The sequence below is a fragment of the Convolutriloba macropyga genome, chromosome 1, assembly GCF_964194025.1.
Source record: "Convolutriloba macropyga chromosome 1, txConMacr16.3, whole genome shotgun sequence".
NCBI classification, from domain to species: domain Eukaryota; kingdom Metazoa; phylum Xenacoelomorpha; order Acoela; family Convolutidae; genus Convolutriloba; species Convolutriloba macropyga.
The window spans coordinates 48,713,585-48,734,911 of NC_134468.1; the positions used below are offsets into that span (position 1 = coordinate 48,713,585).

The 21,327-nt window shown below is 35.0% G+C and overlaps 1 protein-coding gene across 6 annotated transcripts in view; it reads right to left on the reverse strand.

The window, feature by feature from the left end:
- The window catches only part of LOC142339779 (uncharacterized), a 77,263-nt gene that overhangs the window by 31,332 nt on the left and 24,604 nt on the right, over positions 1-21,327 (reverse strand). For all 6 annotated transcript variants that reach the window (XR_012759032.1, XM_075390050.1, XM_075390058.1 and 3 more), the window contains 10 exons: positions 20,536-20,739; positions 17,350-17,656; positions 13,708-13,924; positions 10,163-10,317; positions 9,405-9,650; positions 3,906-4,013; positions 3,447-3,568; positions 2,831-3,019; positions 2,021-2,167; positions 851-993 (listed from right to left, as the gene is read on the reverse strand). Coding sequence is in view for 5 of the 6 variants with exons in the window: in XM_075390050.1 (XP_075246165.1) it covers positions 851-993; positions 2,021-2,167; positions 2,831-3,019; positions 3,447-3,568; positions 3,906-4,013; positions 9,405-9,650; positions 10,163-10,317; positions 13,708-13,924; positions 17,350-17,656; positions 20,536-20,739 (1,838 nt within the window). In the remaining variant the exon portion in view is untranslated. The remainder of the gene's footprint in view (positions 1-850; positions 994-2,020; positions 2,168-2,830; positions 3,020-3,446; positions 3,569-3,905; positions 4,014-9,404; positions 9,651-10,162; positions 10,318-13,707; positions 13,925-17,349; positions 17,657-20,535; positions 20,740-21,327) is intronic.

The following is a 21,327-nucleotide window of genomic DNA, read 5'->3' on the forward strand; positions in this document are numbered from 1 at the left end:
GTAACTAGAGTTCTTTTGATCTTTTTGCTCTTAATTTTTGCAAAATTTTGACAAAAGATCAAAAAAACTCTAGTTACCATCAAAAGAATGATTGACGCAAAATTTATGCCCACGGTGAAAAAAAGCAAAGATAATCTCAACGGTTGGAATAAGCTGGGAATTAGGTTTTTGCCCATTATTCTTTTTAGTTTTTGCCCATTGCTGGCTGCAAAGGACTTTCTGAAGGAAGGTTATCAAATTTTGTTGATTTGAAATTACAGACATTACTGACATTTTAGGTTGATGTTTCATGTTCTAAACAATTTACTAACGTCGTTTGTAAACTGGTATAGGGTTCGGATTTTCTGTCATTTTTTTCCGTACAAAGATAGGACTAGATCAGATAGTTTTATACCGACGCCACAACTTTTTATTATATTTCCAAAAGCTTCAAATTGTGAACAGGTTTTGTACGGAAAAAAATTATATATGTTGAAATTATCTACAAATTTTTAGGAGGACCTACCATACGTCATAATGAATTTTTATCGCTCCAATAGGCAAAATTGCTGCAATGTAATCCCTTTTTATTTCATCAGTTCACAGATGGTGGTTTAAAAATCTTCCAAGAAGGAGATGATTAAATTTTTCCTGTTCGTAAAATGTCAAGCAAAGCCTTCTTGTCCAACTTAAGGCTAACAAAATGTCGCGTTTTCTGAAACCCCATCAGACACAATGATTGTTGTTACGGTATTCAAAGCCTGGTGATCTATTTGTGATTTCAGACTGTTATTGGCCCTCTCAGCTATCATAACAAAGTGGGTTAATAGAAATGAATATTTTTGGATAATTAAAAGAATAGGAGAGTAACCAAGTGTTGGATCCACTGAGACTGGTCTCCATTGTGAATGAGTTGAATATTTTGTAGTCTCTGAACATCACCACTCTCCCTGTACTCTCTTTACACTTCTTTATGTGGAACTTACTCTTCGAAAAGGAAAACAACTCTGGCCCCTGCAAACACACAAAATTAGTTTATAGTCTAATTTAGAGTTATGATACTGATCAACCTATATACGTCATTGCTAATAATCAGTGCTTAGCTACTCCTTATTTAATTGCTTAAAATTAGCAGTTAACGAACGTTTTTTGGAAGATTGGATCTTGTTCAGCACTTCAATGAAAAGACAATGCGCGTGTTACTTAATAAAGATAATAACTTATAAGCATAGTGGGTACACAATACGCGAATAAATTATTATCTTTATTAAGTAACACGCGCATTCTCTTTTCATTGAAGTGCTGAACAAGATCCAATCTTCCAAAAAACGTTCGTTAACTGCTAATTTTAGGCAATTAAATCAGGAGTAGCTTATAGCACAGATGACTAGCAATGACGTATAGGTAGATCAGTATCATAACTGTAAGTTAGACTAAACTATTTTTCGGAACATGGAGTTATCAATTGATGGAAACGAATGCGGTTAACCGAGTAAGACAAGACCATTATCACTAGTCTAACAATATAACCTACCCGTACCGAACTCCAAGTGTTAATCAGTACTGGGCAATTGTAAATGTAAGTCTCCCATGTAATATAATTTGCTCGCTTTCTCGCTTGAAATTTGCTGCTTTCAAGCGTATTAGAAAAGCGCAAAAGACATTCTTTCAACAGTCACAGTGGCGCAGTAAAAAGGACAAAGACCTAAGGAGATGGAGAGCGCTTGGAGAGAACTATATTTTCGCACTTGTATTAAGACTTGCTAAGTCTGACAAGTCTTAAATGTGCTATGATCATAGCTCTGAATCAGTACTGATATCTTGACAAGAAATTAGACTTGCCCAGTACTGATATTGACTTGGCGTTAAGTACGGGTACATAATATTAATAATTATGGTTCCTGCGTACTCGCAGCGGAACAGCATTAGGCCTACAGTAGCCTGTTCTCAGCTGCCCCTTTTCCTATTATTCCCCACATTTCAGACTGATCTTTTAATGAGCAGCATTGCTCTTTTTTGGGATCATAGTGAAGGAGTTTACCTTCATTGACATGAGGAATGGGAAAAGTCGTTCGTTGAGGTAGTTTTCTGGCAGCTCTGCCTCCCCCTCTAAGTAGCTGGCATCACAGCCATACATGAAGACATTATGACGTCTACTGTGGCCATGCAGGTCTACGTACATCAGCACCTGCAAACCACTATCTTCATTTAACACACATCCATATCATTCTAGAAGTTATAGGATAAGCAGAAAAATTTACTGGTTGTGCTTTTCTCATTTTTGCCACTAGCAGCAATTCATTCACTTAAATTCAGGTGCATGATATGTTTTCCATAATACATTTAAATAATCATCAATTTATGTTGCCTCTCGGAGTAAGGAATTGTTGCTGATTGGCGGAAAATTGTTATTTGCATCCAAGTACACTCAAATATGTTTTTTGCCTGATCATGGCTGAGATCATAAAAGTTTATGGCTGTGGATACAAAATTTAAGATTTTCAACCGCAAACTAAAATTACATTAGTGGCATTTTTAAGCATCTCAAATCATGCAATTTGAGACTAAATACATTTCTATGTACGGTCTTCTGAATGGTATCAACGCACCCACTTCATCATGTCTTATGAGTTCTAGGAAAGTTTTATGATGCTAAACGCGCATGACAGTCAATACTAAGTTGAATTTGAGCCGATGCACATTACAACTTCCAAATTTCGATCCAGCAGCAGCTTTGACCATAACTATTTGGAACTGTTAAGCTCATCTGGTGAAGATTTATCCAATAAATTGCTTAAACTTATCTACTGCCAATTAGCACTAATTGGTATCACACATAGCGGTGACTGACCTCGTTCCTCTGCATGGTTCTCTCGATGAGGTTCTTCACGTGCCAGATAGTTGGGAAGAACTCCCTTTTGGGTCTGCGGTAGTTCCTATTCATGTCTCTCCCGAACAGGGAACACCTGTAGTTACCCACTATGACCCCGTCCGGGTTCAGACACGGCACCACTTTGAATATGTACTGCTTGCGTAGCACCTGCACAACAAGTAAGCAGCCCATAATTTCAGGTACTATGTTAAAACTCGAATTCTTCATACTGCAACAAATTTTCTATACACATTGATAAAAACCTCATTCATGCTCAGTAATTTTGATAAGAGTATTGATCAAATCGAGGATCAATATACCTTAAAATTCACCCGTATCTTATAGTTTTCTTTTCGTCAAATTCCTATTTTTACTTAAACCACAGGTAGAGTGAAACAAAGTGCTTTGATGAAAACAGGCGAGTTAGCAATGAAGATAATAATTTTTTTTTAAAAAACAAGAATTTCTGGCGAGTGACTTTTGCGATGCTCACTTTTTGCTTGAAATACAGCTTAAATGATGTTTCCTATTTAATATATATTCTAAGTCTATTGTGGTGAGAAATGTTGACTTGTATGTGTGTTGTGCTACCCACCTGTGCTATGTGATGTTGTGAAGTGATGAAGTCCAGGAATCCCTCCAACACCCAACTGGAGTTGGTCTCCCCAGGGTGCACTCTACACGTCATCACTATCGCCTTCTTTCCACTGTCAGGCACTAAAGCAATCAAAATGACCAAAATCTCTAACCACATCTTCACATTTTCCCGGTTTAATTATACGACCGCATTCCATGCGATATGTGCTTCTTCTGAGTTCAAAAACTTCAGCAATACATTTTGCAGCAAAATAAAAAATAATGCTCCTCTGAATCTAAACTTATGACCAATCCTAAAATTTCTAACATCTTAAAATCCTAACCATTATGTTCATATAGGTCGCCTATGGAACCTTTTTATGAAACACTTTGTTGATTTTATCTTCTCATTGAATAGAAAAGAAGCTGTTTTTGAAAAACCTCCAGCAGAAAGGGGATATATCTAAAATAGGGGTACCTTGATTGGATGTGATAGTGAGTAGGTAGCAGGTATTTCTGGCTCTTGTCTCACACAGGATCTCTCGTCTGAACATCTTCTGTCTGTGTGTCTGCTCCATCAGCATTTCTAAATTCATCACTTTTTTACAGTTGTAATTTTTCTATTTCAAAAGTATTAACAACTTCTATTTCAACAATGGCTTCAAGTTGAAAGGAGCAAGGCCCAGAGCGTGTATACTGCTGCTCCGCACATTAGATACTTAAACGACGGGGTTAATCGCGGGACCACTTGTATAACTTGAGAGTTCAACCCCTAGTTCTATCTTGGTATATAGTTAAGTATTAAAGAAAGTTAAATGCAAATATGAATTAATAAGATATGTTAAACAGCATCAAATATGAACCGAGCATGAAGGGATAGAATAGTTAAGGTTATTAAGACTGAGATAGCACAAGTTAGTACAGGTTGAAATATTCTAAGTTAACTTATAACTTAGATAGAAATTAAGAGATGTTAATTTATAACTTACAGAAGTTAAGCTGAACTTACCTGATTTCCAAAATTGTGCTAAGTTAATATTTTATGACTTAGAGAGTTCTTAGTTAACAACAAGTCACAAAATATTCTAAGTTAGAAAAATATCTCAAGTAAGCTGAGATTGAGCAAGGGAGCAATACGGGAGTATGATTTTAAATCAGAAGTTATCAGGGACCAAAAAGTGTTGGTAGTTGAGCGTGCAAGCTCCTTTTATACTTGCGGACACGTGGTCCTCTAGTATCCTATTGGATAGAGATGACAGTGTCGACAAAGTTACCAAGGTTAACTTGGTGTTATCTGTGTGGCGTGATAATATCACATCATAGTAGTTTTAGTTTGAGTTAGTGATCTTAAAAGAGTAGCTTATTCAGAACTACTTAGTAATTTGTTCACACGTTAAAATGGACTTTGTCCAAATCAAGTTTGTGCTTCACGCACTATAACATAAATTCTCAAAATAGCACTAAGATTATCAAATAGTGTTACTGAGAGTAGCACACTTCAGTACATCCCATCCCGGTCCATAGGTATTAAATCAAAACATTAAATTTTACATAATTGAATAATTTATTTAGCTTAATTTTATAATAATTAAGCATTTAAAGTTTATGAGGTAGATTATTTGCTTAGAGTTCTAAAGTTCATCGTAGCTTCTTGTTTCTGAGTTCTCTCTTGAAGAAGAGTTGACGATGTCCTAAGTTACAAGGCTGTACAAAATAATAGATCCAATTTTTTGGGTGGCCGTTATAATAGACCTTTTGAAGTTTTTCTATAAAAATGTGCTGTTAATACATCTGACGTTGAATAATAGGATAATTTAAGTTGAAAAATATACTGGTTAAGTCAATGGTCTATAATGACAAGCGAGGTAAATGAATAGGGAAATTAAAATGACTGCGCACAACACCATAAGGGCTAGTGTTGTTGAAATAACTCCCCAAATAAAGAATTCCGTTTCGTAATTCATCTTTATTTGAGTATTGTTGAAGAATAAATCAATTGAAGTAAGCTTTGTAGCTATAGTTTAAGGTATTCTTAAATTATTATTTAGACTTGGTTGATCATTATGAATTAGCTTCATGAAATAATTATTCTTGCTTTTTGTCATTGATTCAAAATAAATTACAAATTCTTTTTGTTCAAACTCTTCAAGAAATAAAATGACTTCGCATTGGAATTCAGAATAATATAATTCGGAGATTCTGAATTCTTTATCGTTAAAAAAAATCTGTTTAGAAAAGTTAACCCATGCGGATTCAACATGAACAGAGAGTTGACAATAATCTTTAAACCATTCGATCTTTAAACCTCCTTCAAAATATGTGTTCATTTTGAATAATGTAGTAATTCTTTTTTTGTGTCAATGGGGAGAATGGAAGACCAGTTAATCTTTGAAGGGAATTGACAGGAAGATCCAAATAGTACTTAAACTATAAATGGCGGATGGGAATGAATGAAAACCTGTTAAAGAAAGGTTGTAACATTTTTATATCCGTGATCACCAAAATATTGAAGACTGACATATTAATTGAAATAAGTGAGCGGTCGAAAGTTTAGATTATTGATGTTAAGAATTTCTTCTGTATGAATAAGCTTTAGAATTTCAAATAAATCGTACCCAGGAATTTGATGAAAATAAACTACAATTTCATTGGAATTGTTATCTTGCAAGAATAATATAATCTCTTGTAACTCAAATGTCCAATGAACTAAAGATGGGGTATAGAATTTATTTCCAACTAAGAATGTTTTCGAAGTTTTAATAACTTGCGATTGAATAAATTCAGCGAGATCACAATATGTTTTGAAATATTTAACGTCTACTGAAAGATTGTAAGACATTAAATAAATTATGGAATTCGATGGAACAATTGAATGATGTTATAAGCAAGATAAATCGGTAAAGATAGATTTTATTAGAGAAGCGAGAACAAATTAAATCTGCAATCTAAAGATAAGAATCGACTCCTTGTTCACCATAAATTGCGCTGAGTGTAATCAGTGAAGATAGTTTCAATGAAGATAGAAAAAATGCGGATTACTTTACTTGATGTAAGTAATGGAATCAAAGAGAGTAAGGTAATCAAAATGACTAATAATTAGGCGTTTAAACTAACGAATAATTTTCCTCACCGCGGGAGAAGGAAGAAGAAGAAGAAAGTACTGAACATCAACAACCACAAATTTATCTATTCCATTCCGTGAGTACTCAACGTAATGAGCGGAGGGTGTGGAGTTGATGCTTCAGATTTGCGATCTCCAGTTGGAGCTCAGTAATCCGTTGTTCGAGCTGTTGAGAGCGTTGTCTTTCTGTCAGAAAGTTTTGCTGTACCTGATGAGTGAAGGTATCAAGCTGAGGAGTGAGGTTTGCTGTAATATTATCAAACGGGACTTGTATTGTTTGTCCTTGTAGGTTGTGATTAGTTAGTAGATAAGAATTTTTGTTTGACAAATAACCAATGAGATTGAATCTATTGATGTTGGGTTGCAACTGGTAGATTAAATTTGTATCGTAGTTCGGGTGTCCACTAAAACCGGGGGTTTTAGCTTGTATCTCAGCTTGATGTTGCTTTTGTAGGCGGTCTTGCAGGGGGGTGGTTGTGTAATGATGAAGATTAAGAAAGTTTGGTCGTGACGATTGAGTAGTTGTAGTGTTTGCTAAGACGTTGGGTACCGTACTGTTTGTCTTGGGTATATTTACTTCTAGCGGTTTCGCTGGGCTGAATGGCTCACTAATGAATTGTTTACGTGGTTGTTTCTTTGCAATTGTATCTGCAGTTTTAGTTCTCTTCTTGGATGATGTAACCGTCGTTGATGAATTTGCACTAGTTGCTTGAGTTTGTACTGCTGAAATCTTGATAGCTGAGAGAAAAGTTGTAGATGGGGGTAACGTGAGTTGTGGTTTGTACTAGTCTGTCAAGTTGTTTAACTCCAGATTGAGGTTTAGAAGTTGATTGTGTATTGTATTCGGGCCAACCACTTAAAGGTTCCTTCTGAAAGACTGGTATCAATTCGTTAGGAATTGAAGAAAGTTCCTGAAATATCAAGTATTCTCTACTCCTATTCTATTCTAAGAGTATATATTTTGAAGTTATTTTGCAAGTATTACCTGCAACCAGTAAGAAAAACCGGGCTTATAAAAAAGACTTGAAGTCAACCAAATTCATTATTGAAAAGAAAAGTTGAGAAATCTTTGCTACCTTCTTTATTTCTAATTAATACATCGTCAAACTACTCTAATCTAGTATATTGCAATACAGAAACTGTTGAGAATAATCATTTTGAAACTGCTGTTAAAATTCTTCATAGATACAAAGATCAGAGCAATTTCTTTTTTAAAATTTCAATTCTCTTTCAAATTGCCCTCGATTAAAAGAGTGAAAAAACCAAAGCGTTACGTTTACTGTTAATGAAAGATCAAAACGCTGCTAAATGTGATCCTTTGAGGACAGCTTTTAACTTTCCTCAAAATGTTTGACGCAATTAGTTGCAGAGTGCAAAAACTGTCAGAAATTCATAAATAGAAAATTATGAAACCTAATCAATATTTGTCAAAAATCGCGGCTCTAAATATATTCAAAATCCATATTGTGTTTCTCAAACCTTGTTGATGACACATCTGCAAGATTTCAGAAATAGTGCAAAGCCGACTATGCTCGAAGTACAACAAAAGTTTAAAAACAAAACAAAACCTTAAAAAGTTATTTTTAAAGTGAATGTCAATTTTGCCATTACCAATACAATTTCCTCAAGAAAATGATATCCAGTTTCTTACAAAAAACCTGAGTAACGTTTATGTACCAAAAGTACAATTAAGAATTTTTTTTGGTGTCGTTGCTTTTATTTGTGCGTGTGAGCCTGTGTGAGTGGGCACCTGTGTGGGTGTAAGTATGTGTGTGCGTATAATGTATGTGAAATCTCTGTATATGAGCGCGAAAGGAGGTAGAGAGAGAGTTAGTGTGAAAAGGTTCCACTAAAGGTTAGATATAAATAGAGACAGAGCGCGAAAACTGTCAGAAATCCTGAAAAATTAGAAAAATATTTTTTTTTGCTACAAAATGTGCGTTCAGGAATGCCCCATTTTTGAACAATGTGTTTTCTAAAACTGGAGGATAACATCTGTAAGATTTTTTTAAAAACAATTAATTGTCCCCAGATGCTCAGGAAGTGACCAGATTGACAAAATGTTTCCAAAAACTTCAAAAAGTTTATTTCAAATTTTTTGTCAATTTTACAATTCCCGATCCAATTGCCTCACAATTCTATGCCTAGTTTTCCACGAAAAAATTCTAAATTCTAAAAATCTAAAAACTCTAAAAATATCTTAATGAACAAGAAAAACCTTGTGTAAAGAGCAGTAGCTAAAAATAGAAATTGAAAGCTGATTTTTCTGTCTCGTTGATTGTTTTTGTGTCTTTGTTTGTGTGAGTGGGCGGTTTTGTGGTTGTATGTATGTTTATGCGTGTCTGTAAATTGTGCATTTTGTGTGTAGGAGAACTAGAGAGAAAAAGAGAGCTAATATGTGAATGGAGGGTGAGAAGGTTGGTTCCTTTTAAAAGTTAGACATAAATAAAGGCAGAGTGTAAAAACTGTCAGAAATCATGAAAAAATTAGAAAAATTACCTTATATTTGCAACAAAATGCGGCTTTCATCAAAACTCAAAATCAACTCTGTAAGTTTTTAAATCTCGGTGATGACTTATCTGTGAGATTTTTTAGAAAAAAAACTAATAATACCATTATGCTCCTAAAAAAAGCAAAATTGAAGATTCCTAGAAGATTCCCATCAAAAATTCATATTTCTTCATATAAGTTGCTTTCGGATAGTTCCTAACAGTTTCTCTGACAGAATTAAAAAGTTGTTGATGCAACCTTGAGTGGTATCTTGGAACATTCTGTGCTCCGCACAGACTCGCACGAGCCGTCTTGTTAACAGTATAAAAATTAAGGAGAGACGCCGTGCCCAAGTGTTACACATACCGACATAGTTGCGAAGCCTGGTGAATGGGTAAGGATAACAGTGGGCAAAGTAGCACGTGTCTTTTTGATGAGGGAATTCTACTTGGAATGAGAGGACGAAGTAGTTCCTGTTCCTCACCACATCAGGAAGAGACTTGATCTGATCAGTTAAGGAGGTATTATTGTATTCCACGTGGTGTCCCGCACGCACCCAGCCCTGTTGTTTGGCACTGGAGTTCGTCTCAGAGTAAAAGAGTGGGCGCATGCCTAAAATTTCCATTTACATGGATTGTTGAGGCCATCAAATTACAGATGATCATTTTATAAATGATTCGCAAAATGGACGTTAAGTAACCAAAACTGCCTTTTAAATAAGAGGATACAGCCAATCAAAAATTTGCATTCATTTTCTTACTCTGTCAATGGGAGTAATAGAGAATAAAATGACCATGACAGGTTCCAATGGGTACTACAGATATTGATATCCAAAAAAGGCTTCTATTGATATTGTTTAGCGTCTAGATATGTTTTACGAATCGATTATTCAACCCGTAAAACAAGCGCTGAGGATGTGATAAAAAATCGCGCAAACGGTTTAGATTTGACTCATGTCACTGCTGCGCACAATATTCGGCCGAAATGTCCAAATTTATCATTGCGTGAAACTGTTTCCGAAATCTTCAAATCTATATAATCAAAAATGCAATGAGTGGGAGGGGGGGGGGGGGGGTCTAATCATAGTCAACTCTGAACAAGGACCTCGACGTGGGAATGTTTACCGTAGTTATAGAGACTGTCTGGTTTAGTGAAGTTGATGATTCTGAAAGTGTATGTGGCCTGAGGGATCATGTTCCTCACTCGGAAGTAATACCACTGGGTGTGTCTCTCCGTGAACATGTCTGGCTTCAACACCAACTCATACTCCCACTGGCCTCTGCATAAAGTTATAGTAACAACATGCAAATACCAAAAGTTTCAAATTTGAACAATTAAATCAGCAAATCAACAATGTCAACAGATATTATCGACTTCGAATACCGCGTAATACCCTTCGTAAATTTATCAGCTTTGGCTGACTTTAGCCCCATGGTTATAATCTTTAATTTAACGTTAAGAATATGGACAGAAGATTGCAGTTTGTATCAACTCACTTTGAAATAAATAATGTGATTAAACTGCTTGCTATTTTTTTCAGCGGTGGTCATGCAGCGTGTCCAAGCTTTTTCCGCGACTGGCATAACACATAAGGTCAATGTTTGATACCATATAAAAACAAGGAAGCTTGGTAATGTGCATTTGCACAAAATGCTCCAAACCCGCTCACTCAAATTTTGGCGTAATTGAGACTTCAGAGGACGTTTTCAAATTTTTAAGGAGTAGTTCACGCTTTATAGTTGAAACCTTGATAATTTCTAAAATAGTTGGCAGACATACATAACAGTGACGTTGATACCAGTGAAATTGTTTTTTTATTTTCACTAGAGTGGACAAAAATTGAAGTGATCAAAACATTTGGTTCAAAGAAGTCACCTCTTGTGAAATTCTTAAAAAAACTTATTAAGCAAACAATGATATCAAAGAAGCATCTGATACTGCAAGCAGACAAAAGCAGCAGGTGAGCGGTAGAAGGGAACCAAAAAGTCATTTTTTGCCTACTTGGCGCGTTATCCGACGGGCGTAACAAAAACCGGGGAATAAGAAATTAAGAAATCATTCATAAACACAATCCAACGAATTGCACAAACCGAAGACCTCGCTATCAACCTGATTAGAAGATGAGCAACTTATATTCAAAAAAGAGTACACCAAAACAAACGAAACTAAAATTTCGAAACTTATTATAGAAAATTAGTGATGTTTGAGTTATTGAATGTTCTATAAGCGTTCGAGCCATGATAGTGGCCAGCCAACGTTGTGGGCTTTTTGAACATCGGGGTTAAAATTTTATGACAACCGAATGACAGTATATGGAGAAAATCATTACAAAAATGTTTTAAAGCAACTCTGTCTGGGTCAAAAATATTTGCTGCGATCTGTTACAACAAAAAAATAATTATCAATGCATTAGCAGGTTGATGAAAGTGCTCAATTTTGTAACGGAAAAAAACGCAGTATTGGCATTAGTTGTCCATTGTTTCTATTTTGTTTTTTGTTTTTTTTTTTCATTATTTCGTTTATTTTGTTGCACTAACAACAAATTAAGGTCTTAGTTTCCCAATGAAAGATGTGAAAGTTACACTTAGGACCATCACGAACCTTATTAAAGTCAAATATAGCCTTAGGACAGAATCAAATACAACTAAAACTTTGTTTATTTTAAAAAAAAACGAACATACTTGGAAAAATTCATAAAGGCGACTATGTTGCAAGTCGACAAAACAAGAGAAAAGGGCACAAACATATATCAAGCTTTCAAAAGATATAAAAAGTAGCGCTCAAATGTGCAGACGAAAACTAGTTAACGCTTCTTCGAATATCAATGGGCTGGTCGTGATGGGGTTTATTGATAAGACAAAAAAAAACAAAAATAAATTCCAAAACCAAAAAGTTGGTAAAATTTTAAAAAACACAATTTGAAAGCCAAAAAAACAATAAACTATTATCCGAAGATTGTTTAAACTGCATTAATCTCAAGGGGAAAATTTTATTACTGATACAAGATACAAGACAACCAAAAGCAGGAAATACCCGCAATAAACTAAATAGCACTTTTTATGATAAAAAGAAAAACACAATGTTAAAATAAAACACATTTGCTATCAAATGTCTGACTTGAAAAATAACTTCTATGCGCAATTAATAATGCCAAGTCAAGCAAAGAAACAATAGCTGAGACGGAAGACAATTGCGCACCTTAAATAAAATTACCTCTAGAAACAGAAAGATTGCATAAACAAAATTTCTTATTTTACCTAAAAAGCACTTTCCCTAAAGATAACGGATTTGAAACTGCGTTAATTTGTGTTTTCTTCATTGTAGAAGCATGCTTGACTAAAATTACTACTCATATTTCGTTTTTCAATTATGTTGAAAAATTGAAAAAATTGTGAACAGACGTTAACAATTCGTAGCGCGAAAAGTAAGGAAAAACAATGCAACAGAAACCTTAGGATCCTGACTGGACTACCGGCCCAACTAAACAATAAGATCCAAGCCGACGATTTGGAGAAATACTTTAGTTCACCAAAATTAGAGATTGATTAAAATAAATTGCCCATTTTGGAGTTTTGATATAAATTAGCAAAAATGCGGCCAAGTTTTATTTCCCGAGCTCTCTCAAAAAATTGAAGAGCAAATCGCCCTCATTTGGCTAAAAAACAATTGTAATCGTGTTTCAAGAAAAGAATTCAGACCAAGTTTTATGGTAAAAACTCGGTTCTAACAGTTTAGCAGCACTCCGTCTAGAAAATTAAAACAATCGTCTATGTTTAACAATTTTACCTTGTTTTAGTAAAATTGATCAAAATTTGAGCAAAAATTACGAAAAGTGGACAAAGGAGTCTGAAATCAGCTATTTGTTCACAAGAATTTTAAACCCCGATAACTCCTTGAAAGTCAAAAAACTCAAAAATGGTTTTCAGGTATATATTTTACTCTCGATGGGATTTCAATGTTACCACTCAGATCTTTCTATCCTCCTTCTTCCCACTAAATGGGATTGGAACAAAAACCCCCAAAATCGCCCTGATTTTTAATAGAATTGAGAAACCATATCTTGACTAGTTTTTTGCATTATGGAGAGAAATTTAAAAAAGTTGCATTTTTTATGTAATCACATAAGGACTTTTTCAATAAAGATAATAGTCATTATTTTTATTGAAAAGGTCTTTACATGATTACTTAGAAGAAGCAATTTTTTAAATTTCTTTCTATAAATAAGGACTTTTCCAATAAAGATAATCACATAAGGACTTTTTCAATAAAGATAATAGTCATTATTTTTATTGAAAAGGTCTTTACATGATTACTTAGAAGAAGCAATTTTTTAAATTTCTTTCTATAAAGAAAAACGGTTGTCAAGCTTTTAAGAATCTGCACGGGCTGACATGATTTGATTACACAAATCAAGTGATCCAGTGCGGATTCGCAAAAGCTTAAGAGAACATGCATGAGTGTCCACAGTTAGGATCTACGAAGTTGAGTTATATATTTCAATAAGTTGATTCCCTAGACTAAATAATTCTGTTACCCTAAGGTAAATGAACTTCAGGGATGGATAACACCACAACACAAACATATCTATATTGCGCATTTTTCAAAGTAAAATATCATCCTACGGTTCTAGCTCATTTTGGCATCAATTTCCACCAGTTACATAACTTACACTCTGTATACGTGATGAAGGTTTCCAGACTCGAATCTGGACTCGAACTCGAGGTGGGGTGGACAGGTGAGGGGTACTTGTTCATCAGGCGGCACCAGCTGTCCAGGGTCTATAGAGGATGAGTCGTATATGAGGAGAGGCTGCTCCCATACTCCACTCCCATAGTACTGCACTATTCGCTTGGCCGCCTTCTCATTGCTAACTAGTTTGTTTGTCTCTATTTAAACAGAAATTAATATGTAGTTAAAATAAGCTGACTGTTGGACCTCTTCAAGAACACGCAAAAAATTGAATGTTTATTTTTCTATATATTCAATAAATGAATACCGACTGAAAGCAAGGCGGCTGGGTAATGTGCGATCGCACATAAGGTTCCGACCCCGCTCATCCACAATTTTGGCATAATTGTCTACCAAATGAGGAAAAGATAGAAAAAAACAAAAAAATTCAAGTATTTTTCAAAAAAAAAACGAAAAGAACGAAAAGATAGCCTCCAAAGAAATTAACTCAGTGAAGTAAAAAATGATGCACTAGATTGATGAGATATGCTGATATTAAGAAAGCGAGCGAAGACGAACGGCAAAGTCAAACAACAACAAACATTAATTACATCAAAAAAAATTATGTCCGTTTTAAAAAACAAAACTTAATAACAAAGTCAATATAGCGTCAGATAAAATGAAAATAAACAAAATAACTTGTATTTCACCAGAAAAAAATAATTATTCACCAGTTCATAGTAAAACTTGGTAACAATTAGACAAAAAAGAACATAAAGTTTATAAAGTTTGAAAATTCGCTGAATTTAAAAAAAAAACAATTAACTTCAAAGTAATGAAAACCATTAGGAATCAACTAAAATATCCCATAGGTCTACTATTACCAATGTTTCTACAGAAGGGAATTAAGAAATCTTGGTATTCAATTTTTCATGCAGTTACAAAAAGAACAAAAACTAGACAACAAACTTAAAATCAATTAAAACTTGCCAGAAAATGATTTGGAAGCCGTAAAGCCATACTTTGGCCCCCAAAATATGTTCGATAGCACCTTCTTCGAACACCGATACGGTATTATTGGGCCCCTCATTAATGAAAATGCGCAACAATTAGACAAAAAGGAAAAAAATGCAAAATTATGTAATAATTGTTTTCTTTCGAAAAAAATTATTTCCAAAAACATGAAAGCCATTAATTACAAAATGAAAAAGTTAAAAAGTTGAATAGGTTCGTCCATTCTTCCAAAGGAAACCCTTGAGACCCGCATTTATCCAGAAAATGTCTTACGACTACAAAAAGAACGTCAAATATGACAGAAATCAAAAATTCATTTACTTTTTTTTGTGAAAAACCCGTGTGGAAGCCAGTAAAGTCATAACGAATTCTCTTAAAACATTAGACTTTGTGACACCAATCCCTTTGGACACCTTCCCTTGACAAAAAATGTCATCTTAAACCTTTAATTAACAAGACCAGGTTACAAACAGACAATAAAAGGAAAAAAATTGCGATTGAATTGTTTTTTTTTTCATTTTGGAAAACAATTGTTTTCAAAGTCATGAAAGCCATTATCTATCTTCTAATATCAGAACGTCATTTCATTTGCAAAGTTGAAATGTTTTTTTTTCATTTTGGAAAACAATTGTTTTCAAAGTCATGAAAGCCATTATCTATCTTCTAATATCAGAACGTCATTTCATTTGCAAAGTTGAAATGTTTTTTTTTTTCATTTTGGAAAAAAATTGTTTTCAAAAGTCATGAAAGCCATTATCTATCTTTTAATATCAGAACGTCAGTTCGTCTACTCTTCCAGGAAAAGCAAATCCAACCAGTTCATTGTACAGGAAATTAAATACGACTAAAAAGACAAAAAGAAAACGACACTTAAAGACAAAATTAAAAAATTCAATTAAATTCTTCGAGAAAGGATTGTCGAAGTGGTAAAGAACCACAATCTATATCTTTAAAAGTTTTAATACTATCAATTGTGCGTTATTTTGAACGCGAAAAATGTGATATATGAACTGACAATAACGTGATAAATTGACAAAATTAGAAAATATGGAAAATGGGCAAATACCTAAAAAAAAAGTTTGTGAAATCTAGTAGTATCAAAGCCAGAACACCATAACTTAAATGGCGTAAAACCACAAAAAAAACTAACTTTGAATTCAACAGAAAGAAGGAGCACTCTTTGATTGCTGACATTAAGCTATTGGTTGACCAAAGTAAGAGAAAAATGGAGGCAAAGCTCAATAAGCCATTTTTTAATTAAAAATCAAACATTTTAACAGTCAAAACGACCATAAGCTTTCAAGCAATCAACTAGATAAATTAATTTCAAGCTAATTAGGAAGCCAAAGAGAAACTATAACTAGTGAGCTTTGATTTGAAATGTTCTGTTATTTAATTAATATAAAAAATATAAATCGAATTTTTTTTTATAAAACACCGACTGATGACAATCCGAATTATTTTTGGATTGTAACGGTCCAAGATTGGTACAGAACTAGTCCTGCAAGTGTTGAATGTCCATTAGGAATATTTTATTTTTTGAATGTCCTTGATATAGATATTTTGTTTGTTAAAAAATCAAAAGTAAATGCTGCGTTTTTGATAATCAACGAATAAGTTAGCAAAAAACGGCAAAATTTTATTTACAGAGGACTCTCAACGGAAGTTAAAGTGGAATTAGCCCCCTTTCTAATTTACAAAGATTGTGTTGGTGGTGTTTGGGTGTGCAGTTCCCGCAAATTTAATCAGTGTGGACTAAAGAAACTTATTTCGTGCTGTTTTTGATGAAAAAGTCTGAATTCTGTGAAATTTTTAGCCGGAATTTGTGATAAAAAATCAATGAAAATGGACGACAATGAACTTTGTCTTTAAACGTAAAATCAACAACAATTTCATGAAAAATTTTATTAAATTTTAACAAAATTGGCGAAACTTTAGTCAAAAATTCCGAAAAAAGGTGAATGAAATCAACGGAATTCACTCTATTTTCTCGAAAGTTTAAACGTTGATATCTCTCTGTCAAAAGCGAAAATCAAAAAAATCTTTTCATTTCCATATTCTACGCTGGACAAGCTTTCTAATGATACCAGTGTCAACTCTCTACGATGAACATGTCGATCGGCCAAAATTGACTGAACAAAAAAAACCCAGTTGAGTATATAGTTCCTCCCCCCCTCAAGAGGGGTCGGAACAACAAACTCAGAAATTTCCCGTTTATGCGTCATTGTGAACAATTCACAAGGGTTTAAAGTTTACTTTTTCTTCAAACTAAACGTTAATTCAGGTTAACACCCTAACAATCTAATGGAAATCTGAGGCGTTGGAAATTTGAGTTCTCCAAAAGGTCATGTGAAGAAATTCTACTAGAAACTTTTTTACTCACGATCCTCGTATAAGGCATCGTACAGAAGTTTCATTGCAAATTTTATGCTTTCAATGAATACAGACCTGGCATTTCAATCAATCACCTAGAATTATTTCACCTTGACTTAAAAAGATTGTAATTAGAATTCGTCGCCTCAAAAGTTTGCCCATCTTATTGGCTTTTCTAATCGTCTAACTTTAGTTTTGCCATAAAAGGAAATTCAGTGAGAACTGTATGCCCAATTGTCCTCTGAATGAACCCTACCTTTTGTCCACAAGGACTCGTGAGACTGATTTGATGACACGATATGATGAGGCGTGGGTACCATGGGCCCAAAGCCCACTGGCCAGAAAGGCCCGTGATTGGTCAGAACAGTGCCATTCACATCCACATACTGTCCTATTTTTACACCGTCCTGTAGCTCTCCCTTCCGAATGGCGTCCCGGAATCCCTCCTTATTGAACTTGGAGAATAGTTTCACCCTCTGTTCATAGAGAGTGTTCTCTGGGGATGGTTCTAGTATGGATGGGTGATTTGTCTGGTAGCTCGATGAGGGTATTGATCTGGATTCCTAAAAAAGTTGAAACGTAGGCCATTCTAAATTCAAAATCTTGCTTTGGAATCCTGGTTACCGTGGTATTGAAGTTAAGTGTTTAATTTATATAAAAGAAATCTCTAGATTCATTATTTTTGAGCCGTTCTCCATTTTTTTTCTTTTGGTGAACTTGTTTTGCCCCTTTCTAGACCTCACATAATTTGAATAGTTTTTTGAAGTTCCTGGACCTTTGAATGAAGACCCTGGCCTCACGTTTTAATAATTTTAATTTTCTTTAAAGGTACTATGATACTGAACCGTTTACGCTCCGTTTTAGGCCTAATATTTTTAGGTTTCGAAAACATTTCGTTATTCCGTGACGGTCGTCAGATCTTAGAATAAGACCTGTCAAAATGATCCAGCTAGATTTGCCGCTGTTATGCAGTTGCTTTTTGCCTTCATGAGGCAAAGAAGAAGAAATTCATGTACAACCATTAACAATCAAGTTTATTACAACAGCAGTCTCAAGAGTTTGTGAGTTTGAGATTGAATTTGGGACGTTGACTCTAAACTGTAGAATGTTACTGGGGTACAAATCCATTATAAACACTGTGGAGGTTTTTACTGGCTTTTCCTGATTGCTTTTACTTGTCTTTGAGTACTTCTGGCTTGCCGCGTTTGCAGTTGTTATTGGACATTGTTAGGCATGAAGGTAAGTTTTGTCAGAGAGGGGGAAGAAAGAAAGAATAGGTAAAAAAAGAGAAAAAGAAAAAAACAGATTGAATTGGAAGAAGGGCTGAACATCAGTCAGCTATGTCTGTTTACTCGAGACAGCTGCGGCGCGTTGGGGGATCGAACTCCCGCTGTGTTTTTGATATCGTGTACTGATGTGTTGCGCCAATATACACACGTTGGTGTTAGAGAATCGCCTAAACCGTACAATTATCGTTCACTCTTTGTGGCTGATGAATTTGTTTCGAGTTTTGAGTTGAATTTGATATACATAAATGAGATACTCTAAAATCATTGATTCTAAAGTTTGCCGGTTTTCACTTGTCTCGTGTTTTGTACGAATGCTGGGTTTTCACGCTTGAGGAGAATAACAAAATGTCTGCACACATTACTCCAGAGAGTTCTCCTCCAGAGGAGAAGTTTGCCCACGGCTTGATTCGGGTGATTCCTCTCGAAAGCTTCGGCGACGGAGCCAGGGATCCCCGGAAGATTACCCGAAAGTGTTTTAAAGCCCAGGAAACGGCGGGCGACTTCTGATTCGAAAGGATCGAAGAAACTTCTTGACCCTAGGTTTGATCCTGACTTTGATCCAAAGGATCCTTTGGGTCTAAGTCTGTGATCTCTGAGTTTTTAATCAGTAAAGCACAGGTTTGAACAGGTTTGATATAGAACAGGTTTGATTTTATCGTAGCCTAACCAATCAGAAGTTCCAATTTTCTTTTACAGTTGTTCTTTGGACTTTGCCTTTTCTTTTCTATAAGGCGTAAAATTACTTCAATTTCATTCTTTTGTGCGCGCTTGATGTAGTCTTTTGCAAATCGTATCTGAATGTTTTTTATAGTAGGTGAGTTAGATTCTTCATGTAAATTTTGAACGCTATACCATCGAGTTTTCCTTAAATACATTTTCAGTGCTCTGTTTTGCGCTTTTTGCATGATAGAGAGAACAGTTTGCGATTGGTTGAGCCAGCAAGCGTTTGCATATAGAAATAAAGGCCGAATCCAGGACTTTCACAGCAGATATAAACATTCCTGCTCAACTTTGAGGTTGCTTAGACGCCACAGATGGAAGATTCGCTTGTTTGCTCTGGTTGTGATGTCTTTACAATGTTCATTTCAGTTAAGGTGTGGCGTCATGGTTATTCCTAAGAATTTGATAGTTTTAGCTTCTTCAATTTTTTTCCGTTGATGTTTAGGCTGAGAATTGTTTGTCTTTTCGGAGGTATCCTGAATACCATGTACTTTGTTTTGGAGGGATTCATTTTGACTTTCAGCCTATCACACCACTTAAAAGTATGTTGAGTGAGGCTTGGAGTTTGTATTAACTGACTTGACTTAGACCTGTAAAATAATGCAACGTCATCTGCGAACTGAGAAATTTCTGCTGTAGTGTCTGGAATATAAGGAATACTAGATGCTTTTTGCCTTCATGAGGCTCTCAGTGCTAAGATGCCTGATACGAAATGCTGAATAAATGTGCTTTGTTTTTGTACATTCTCTAAAGTTTCCTGTCTGAACTATTTTCGTTCTTCAACTATGCTTCAACAGCGTGGAAAATAGTTAGGCTACATGAGAAACTGCTGCAGTTTTCTACTGAAGACATTGATTTTTATGAAATGCATATATTATCAGGACACTTAGAGTCTTGTGCGTGTTTAATTATAGTTTCTGATCAGGAGGTCAGTTCGCTCTGAAAGGTCTGATCATAGTCCGTCTGGGTACCGTCTGATCAGATGTTATATCTTGGTCTGGAAAGTCTGATAGAGTCCATTTTGTCTGGAAAGTCATAGCCATTTTGTCATAGCTCAATTTGGGTCTGAACCTCAACCTGGGAAATTTATAGTTATTTCTCCAGTCTAGCTGATATTAATGCTATTACTTTCAACGCAAAAAACAGTAACGTAAATTGAAATGCAAAGAAACATTGTCACTCCTGTCCGAAGGTGAGGCTTGAAATCTCAAAAACATCCTTTTGCCAATTATTGTTGTTTAAAATCAGAGAAAGGGATAAACTGAAACTTTTTGCAATTGTTTGCTTCAGAGTAGTATGCTCAATTGCCTCTTTTCATAGGCTGTTCACTTCATATGAAGTCCATAACTACTTCCATTTGCTTTCAAATACAATTGGACCAAATCCATGGCAGTCAAAAAAACCTAATTTTCAAATTTGGTTGTTTTTTATACCTGTGGGTTGCTCATGCTGTTGATAGCAGCCGATGTCTCCTTGATGGTGCTGTGTAGCCTTGAGAGAGGTCTAGGATTCACGCCACTTGTCTCGTATGATGACTTGGAGGCACTTGCGAACCTCTTCTGCCAGTCCTCACTCGGCCTGTCCAGTCTACTGCTCGCAGTCTCTAGTATCTCTTGCTCCTCCACTGGCTCAAACTCCTATCAAAACGAGTTCCATGCTTCTTTTATTAAAAAATGGAACACAGTGCAACCCATACCATGCTAACTTCTTTGAATAATTGTTGCATAAATATCTCAGCTTTCCATAGTTTTGGAGTGAGGAACTTCAGAAGCAAATACCAAATTTTGTCGTCAAATACCTTTTGAGACACGATTTTTGTTGTACAGATCCCTGGAACTCTCACATTTAAAATTTAATGCATTATTTCTTTAGAATCATTCATTCAAACAACGGATAAACTGACAGATAAATTGGGGAACCAAAAAATGAAAAAAACAGGAGATCTTTTAATGAAATCTGACATTTTACCAGCCAAATTGCTACTCGATCAAATGGGTGTTCCGAAGTAAGGAAGTGATGTTTTTCAAAATTGCAGAACAGAACAACTGAACATATTAAAAACAAGCAACCGTGCTTTGTTAAAAAGCATTCTGAAATGGAATAAACTTCCTCTTGAAAAACGGAAAGTAGAATCTCAAAACAAATTTTATAAAAATGTTAAAACGGCATCTGTTTCAGCAATTTAAACTTGTGTCATTCAAAGCAACTTAAGCTAGTTTACAACG